Below are 7,695 nucleotides of genomic sequence, written 5' to 3'. Positions count from 1 at the left end.
CTTTTAAATATAGAAGAAAATAGCTGAAATATATCATGACAGCTTCAATGTAAATGTCATGGCAATTCATGTGCAATAGACATGACAACTTTTAACCTGAAAAAAATTCGTCGAAATATATTGATATAAGATCTAGTTTCGAAGATCTCGTCGCGAGTGATTTAATGGTGAAAACGGATCTTCAGTTAGATTTTTCATTTAAGAGATAAAATATTTTAAAAACTGAAAATCCAAAAAGATTACCACATGCATGCATACGCTGACGTGACGCGGTCGGTGTGTTATAGGCGTGTGGGCGGGTTTCGCTTCCACTACACTTGTGAGCGTTAGCGTTGTCCTAAATTGTAATTTTTTTTCCAGGTACTCGTTTTTCTAGATGCTGGAGATACTAGTATTGACTGTGGAATCATCTGTGTGGGTGTGAATGTTCTGTGAAGAACACGTGCATAATTATGCGCGGCAAACCTCCGGTACAAGACAGGTGGCTCCACCCCGTGCCGTCCATGAGATATTCCGACGGGTTGGTGGGGTATCTCCGTGGAGAGTGGGAAGAACGAGTGGTCGAGGCTCGAGGGAGACGGGGTTGGAAGCTGCGGAGCCAGGAGCGGGATGTGGAGAGGGGGAAGAAGACAAGCGGAGGTAGGAGTTACCCGGACGCAAAATGGGTTCGGTAGGAGCGATCTGAACGCAAGAATTTGATGGTGCACCAAGGCCTTCCAGATCAAAACTACCCCCCTCGGTCCTCGCCCTTCATTACTAGTACATCTGTTCCGTCCTCCGCCGAACACGCCTCGGGCACTGAAGCACGCCACCTGGAAGGTGTTCTTCCTCCTCCGCTCTACTGTGCTGCCGTGGCGTGGAGATCCAACCGGAGCTGGACCGACTCCTTTTGCTGGTGAGGAACCCTAACTTGCTCCGACTGTTTTTTACAGTGTTTTTTTTCTGGCGTTCTTCCTTTTTTCACGTGAGCCATCCAGTCCAAGTCATGCTTAAACGAAAGAAAATTTGAGTTCAACTGAACTCCCATGCCTAACGCTAGGTCCGCCCCTGCTTGTTCATACAGTACTTATCATTTTCGTGTAAGAAAATGGTACCAATCTGGTGCTGCCTTTTGTCAGAGTAATTAGCATACAATCGGTCATTCGTCAGAGTCGGATTCAGTTAAGTTGTTAACTGCTGAATCGAAGTGTTGTTTCGGATCCTTGTTTAGCTTAACTCCACTGGATCTCTCATATATGACGGCAAAAGTATTGCTTTCATTTCTCCGACCATATCCCCATCCCATATAGCCTGTGGAATTCTTCGTTCCTGTGCAACTCTGTAAATTTTGTTCGCTCCTCTGTTGCAGAACCGGTGTGCTAGCTACGGAAGCGGCCATGGAAGTGGTTTCTTCCAGTCACTCTTGCTTGGCATTTCATCAAACCCCTACCAGTGCGCGGAGGTCTCTGGGCACTGGTCTTGGTCCGCGGCATACCAAGCTTGCTCGGCCAAGAAAAAACTCAGTTCTCTGTGTTGGGAGAGCTTCAAATCCTGGTGATTCAGGAAAGCTTAATGTCAGCCGCAGCTTCGGTGTAAGCGATGTCGATGCTGCCCTCCAGGGCATCTCCAAGAAGGTAGGCCAGATCGAGAAAGTGGCGATTCCTGGCCTGCCAGAAGGGCCAGACAGTTCTCAAATCAGCACTGGTTTGTGGGAGTGGAAGCCGAAGCTGACGGTATACTACGAGAAGTCTGGCACCAAGAATAGCAAGGCGCCAGCAGTGCTTTTTCTACCAGGTTTTGGGGTGGGCACGTTCCATTTTGAGAAGCAATTGATGGATCTTGGCCGTGATTACAAGGTGTGGACGATGGATTTTCTGGGACAGGGAATGTCATTGCCGTGTGAAGACCCTGCTCCTAAGGCCATGGCAGGGGAGGAGGATGAGGAATCATATTGGGGTTTTGGACACGATTCGCAACCATGGGCAGATGAATTGGTGTACTCTGTAGACTTGTGGCGTGACCAGGTCCAGCATTTCATTGAAGAGGTACCATTTTGGAATATTTGTTGTTTCATCCAGTCTTCTTTTTGGCTTTGTGCTAATATGTCTTTCAAGTTAACAAATCTTCGTGTGCTTTGCACTCTCTGGAAGTCCTGAAATAATTAGCAAGTTAGTTTTTTTAGGGAGCAAGTTAGCTGTTTTACTTTCATCATGAGTGGTTGTTGTTAGATCATCAAGTGGTAACGGATACCAAGAATGGATTTCCAGGATAATTTGATTATCTAGGTATTTCTTAATACCATACATCTATACATAGACTTGTGAAAATGTTGTTATGGTGGTCTGGTCAAGAATCACATATATCATGTATATTCAAACTCTGTCATGGTTGCATAATCGAGTTCTTCCTTACTCGCGAATGTTCCAGTTGGAACACTATGTGATCATCTTTTTTGGTGCTTGATGGCTGTGTGCGCCGCAATGTTGCAGAGGCCAGGGTTCACCTCCTTTTCAAAAAAAGAAAGTCTTCGTTGGTGCTCACTATTCTTAATGAAAGCAAAATGATGTATTGATTCCTGTTTGGTGAATGTTTCTTGGTTTTTGGTCATACGAGTAAGAAAGGTCCTGGGAATATAACTGATCTTTGAGTTAACAGGTTCAACTTTGCTGGCTGTAAATGTTAATGTGTCTCCAAGGATTGTTATGTCAGTCTTACAACTTCTTTTTTTGGTATCATACTATTTAGAATCTTGCTATTCACAGCCAGTTTGGCGACATATATCTTCAACTGTTGGATTTATGTCTCATTTTTCTTACTCTTAAGTTTATAACCCTCTTGCAGGTTATCGGTGAACCAGTTTATATTGTGGGAAACTCTCTTGGAGGTTTTGTTGCTCTATATCTTGCTGCATCCAGTCCACACCTTGTAAAGGGGGTCACGTTGCTTAATGCAACGCCATTTTGGGGTTTCCTTCCTAATCCTGCAAGATCTCCTCGTTTGTCAAAGATTTTTCCATGGGCTGGGACATTTCCTCTTCCATCAGTTGTGAGGAAACTTACTGAAACAGTGTATGTGTTACTTATTAGGTTTCAGAACATCGACACGCAGATTGCATTATCTTAAAGTTACCCTGCTGTTAATTATTGGGCCTTGACGTTTTTTGTTCACTAAGCTGGATTCATGGATTGTAGTTTTTTATGGGATTCATGCCTTTTGCATTGTATGTGCAGGATTTACCTGAACCTTTAACATGGAAAGTTTAGCAATAAGTTGACATCTTCAGCTCTTGCAAAAAAAAAAAAACTCATATAAACCATGAACTTCTGCCTGGAATTTACTGAAATTCTTGCACTATTATTTCTCTCCACATACTAGGATATCATGGTTATTATGCATAATTACAGGATCATTAGAATTATGTTTGTTATCCATGCATTGGATCCTACAAATTGGATAGCCCATTGATCCCTTGTGATACAGGTGGCAGAAGATAAGCGACCCAAGAAGTATACAGAAGATACTCAGGCAAGTATATGCTGATCACTCAACAAATGTTGACAAGGTGTTCTCACGTATTATAGAGACAACAGAACACCCAGCAGCTGCTGCATCATTTGCCTCCATTATGTTTGCTCCAATGGGCCAGATATCCTTTCAGGAGGCACTATCTAGGTGAGATGGAAAACCCAACTTGATGAATGGCTCTATTGCTTACAAATATCAGTTTCCACTTTAACACTGATCATCTGCAGGTGCCAAAAGCAGGACATTCCCATTTCCCTTATGTATGGGAAAGAAGATCCTTGGGTTACACCTTATTGGGGTATCAGAGTCAAGCAGCAGGTGCCAGAAGCACCCTATTATGAAATCAGCCCTGCCGGTCACTGTCCTCACGACGAGGTTCCTGAGGTAACTATCGCATGCTGTGTAGAAATTATAGTCCCCCCCTTGTATTTATACAATATACTCCCATTGATCGTTCATAAAGGTACAAACATATATCTAGAGCAAACTACCATCAGGCTATAAACATGTAACTTTAAAATCGACAGTTAACAATCCGAAAATTTGAGAAGATCTTTGCTGGACCTGTGCATTATCCGTCAATTTTTTCTTCAAATTTAAACCTAAAGCGAGTTCGAATAAATAAAATATAAAAATATGTTTGTAAATTTTGCCTTTTGTTTTTATAGTAAATATCACCGAACTACATTTCTTTTGTCAAAACTATACTTTAAGCAGCCACTTCAAAACTATACTCAAGCAACCCATTCACAGAACTGTACTCTGTAAACATAATATTTCATACCTACACTTCTATATTTGCAACGGATGGGACCAATAGTGCCCACTAGTCAGCCACACTGGGAAATTAACAATGATATAATACAATAGTGCCCGCAAGTCATAAATTTATACCACATTAGAGGCTCATGAACCTGCCCTATTGTGCAACATTTTGTCAAGTTCGAAGTTTAGTAGGCTTAAGTCAAGTCTTAGATATTTCGGTAACCTAAGCAGTGGCGGAGCATTTCACACCTACACTTCTATATTTGCAACGGATGGGACCAATAGTGCCCACTAGTCAGCCACACTAGGAAATTAACAATGATATAATACAATAGCGCCCGCAAGTCATAAATTTATACCACATTAGAGGCTCATGAACCTGCCCTATTGTGCAACATTGTGTCAAGTTCGAAGTTTAGTAGGCTTAAGTCAAGTCTTAGATATTTCGGTAACCTAACTAGTGGCGGAGGATTTGGCCGTATGCATCGTTCTGATGCAGAGGCCGGGGAGTCCCCCTTTTCGAAAAAAAAACTAGTGGCGGAGGATGGGTCAATTTTGAGGTGGGGCGAACTCAATAGTGTGCTAAAAGTATGATGTAATACGAAAATAGTTTGAAAATCGTTTTTAACTATAAAATTCAAAATCACAAATTCGCATTATACACAAATGCAGACATTTTAGAAATTTATACCTCTTCCTTCCCAATTCCCCTTCACCGGCAGCGACGGCATCCAGCCGCACCACCTAGTCAGCAACTTCCAGCGGCGCCGCCTTGCGCCGTGCCTGCGCACCTACATCCAGCAGGCTGGCCTGGATCAGTGGATCCCATGTGGTTTTTGCCGCCGTCAAATTCAGCCGCCGTTGTGGCCCCTGCCCTGCCCATTGGCTCACGCTACAAGGTTCGTGCAGTCGTGTCCCGCGGCGTGCGTGTGTGCGCGTTGCTTGACATACTTGGCTAATTAATCGTGCATTGATATGAGATCACGGGCTGGGTACAAATAACGTGGCCCATGTGCACGATGCAACCAGCCCTTCCATCGTTCTTCTGTTCTTCTCAGCGGGGCAGGATTTTCTAACTAACGCAGCTAGGCACGATGCATACGCAGCATATAGGTATAACTGTTCGTGCCAAAAATCAAGGTAGGGCGGCCGCCCAGCCTCGCTCTACCAAGTCCGCCGCCCAGCCAAAGCAAATTTTACGTTGTCATGGGTCTTTAATTTGTTAGAAACTACACCAGTCGTGAAGTCAAAGCTGTGACACCAACAGGGGTTTACAGTCATGGCTAGTGAGTTCCATTTCAATGATGATGAACGCTGATCTTTTCTCTTTGGTCAGGTTATAAACTATTTGCTCCGAGGATGGCTTAAGAATGTGGAGTCTGAGGGTTCAGTTGACCTCCCATTTCTTGAAGATTCCAGCTTTGAAGAACATGGTGTATCGAGGGAGCTGGAGTTTGTTAGGACAGGGTCCAAGAAATCAGTTAGTGTGCGGCTCTTCGGTTCCCAAATTTCCCTGTGGAACCAACTGAGCTCATTCTTGAAGCGGCATGCCTCCAGCATACGGGTAGTATCCAGATGATTTGTCCGTAGTTTGTTAGATAGAAGTTTCAATTGTATATTGTATTCATTATTCTTTATGTAAAGTAGTCAGGTTGATGCCTAGATGTATGAAATAGCGACAAGTTCAAATATCTCTAGTGAATGTGAATATGTGCAGTACAGGGTTAGTATTGAGCGTCAGATATCCGTCGTGGTTGTATTCAGAGGAATTCAAGATCAGATATTTTCCTTCTGTTTGAATACCTGTAAAGTTTGAGGTAAGCAACAGTTTTAACACCGAACATTAAGTACAACTACATTCCCTGCTCGGTTATCTTTGTATCCTCTAGCGCGTCTTCCATTCCAGGTATATTGGCATCATCCGTTTCCGACCTACTCCCTCCATGTCAAGCCCCGGGCTATGAACTACTGGATTTAACACTCAAATCAACCAATTTCAGAAAGAAGTGAGAGCTTGGCCCAGGGTTCTATTGCTTGGGGAAAAAAAGGGAAAAGTAGTTTAGCACGCCACCGCCGGCTAGGGTTTACACCCGAATACAAGTCAACATAGTCCAAAATGAGGAGGGTTGGCTTCATAGCCATTACTACCTCCGTCCTTGTTTATTGATCTCCTTAGTATATTGTGTCAATTTTTGACTGTAGATTTAACTAACAAAATAATAATGCATGTCATTAAAAATTATATCCTTGGATTCGTATTTGAGGAATCAAAGGATATAATGTTTGAACGTACATCCACAAAAAAAAGGAGTATTTGAACGTAGCTTTCATTGATATTATTTTTGGGTACATGCATTAACATTTTGCTAGTTGAATCTATAATTAAAATCTGGCACGAAATGCGAAGGGAACCAATAAACAAGGACAGAGGTAGTACAACTCAGTGAAAAGAAAAGAAAAGCACATTACTGCAGGAATGCCTATCATAGGCGGGCGTAGAAAAACCCAGCAGCGTCGGGCAGGGCTCTCAGGGGCGCCCACCACATACATCCCAGAAAATAATGTAAGGACGGAAATTATCACGTGCAAAGACAATGGCAAGCAACTCTTTCTCAGTGGTAGCTAGATGTATTTGATCCTCATCCAAGCTCCGACTAGCATAAAAGACAACATTGAGTTTTTTATCATCTCGCTGATGAAGGACAGCTCCAACAGCATAATTGCTAGCATTACACATAATTTTAAAGGATTCATCCCACTTTGGAGGTTGGATGGTAGGAGCCGTGATTAATGCGTCTCTTAGTTTTTCATATGCCTGCACGCAAATTTTGTCAAAAGAATATGCCATGTCTTTGTGCAAGAGGTCAGTCAAAGGTTTTGATATTTTGGAGAAATTTTGATAAACCTTTTATAGAAACTAGCATGTCCCATGAAAGTTTGCATACATTTTATGTCTCGGGGGTAAGGTAAATTCTCTATTGCCTCAATTCTATCTTGATCTATCTCGATGCTCTTTCCTGAGACAGTGCCCCAACACTACCCCTTATGTGACCATGAAGTGACTCTTCTCCCAGTTCAGCACAAAACATGTTTCTTCACATCACTGCAAATTTTTTGTAAGATTATAGAGACAATTATCGAAGGATGTACCATGAACAGAAAAATTGTCCATAAACCTCGACAATTTTTTCAATAAAATCATGGAAAATTTTAGAAATGCATTTATGAAATGAAGGTGGTCCATTACATATACCAAACGACATTCTACGATATGCATATGTATAGTACATGCAGGTGAAGGTAGTCTTTTCTTGATCCTCGGGCTGGATTGGTATTTGTGAAAACCCAGAATATCCATCAAGATAGCAAACATAAGAATTGTTGGCCAACCTCTGAAGTATCTCATTTATGAACGGTGACGGGTAA

The 7,695-nt window shown here is 42.5% G+C and overlaps 1 protein-coding gene across 1 annotated transcript; it reads left to right on the top strand.

Moving 5' to 3' along the window:
* Positions 1–561: 561 nt before the first annotated feature.
* Positions 562–6,069, top strand: PPH (pheophytinase). The gene is made up of 6 exons (XM_048682937.2): positions 562–895; positions 1,349–2,024; positions 2,821–3,047; positions 3,460–3,651; positions 3,732–3,888; positions 5,606–6,069. The coding sequence occupies exons 2-6, from the start codon at positions 1,377–1,379 to the stop codon at positions 5,846–5,848; spliced, it is 1,467 nt and encodes a 488-aa protein (XP_048538894.1). The 5' UTR covers positions 562–895; positions 1,349–1,376; the 3' UTR covers positions 5,849–6,069.
* The last annotated feature ends 1,626 nt before the right edge of the window (positions 6,070–7,695 follow it).

The sequence above is a fragment of the Triticum urartu genome, chromosome 7A (genome assembly GCF_056163025.1).
Source record: "Triticum urartu cultivar PI428250 chromosome 7A, HENAU_Tu73, whole genome shotgun sequence".
NCBI classification, from domain to species: Eukaryota; Viridiplantae; Streptophyta; class Magnoliopsida; order Poales; family Poaceae; genus Triticum; species Triticum urartu.
This window is presented reverse-complemented; position numbering and strand designations above follow the sequence as displayed.

Coding starts and splice junctions, on each gene's coding strand:
- PPH (XM_048682937.2), top strand. CDS start 1,377: ATGGAAGTGGTTTCTTCCAGTCACTCTTGCTTGGCATTTCATCAAACC. Junction 3,652..3,731: donor TTTCAGGAGGCACTATCTAG/GTGAGATGGAAA, acceptor GATCATCTGCAG/GTGCCAAAAGCAGGACATTC. Junction 3,889..5,605: donor CTCACGACGAGGTTCCTGAG/GTAACTATCGCA, acceptor CTCTTTGGTCAG/GTTATAAACTATTTGCTCCG.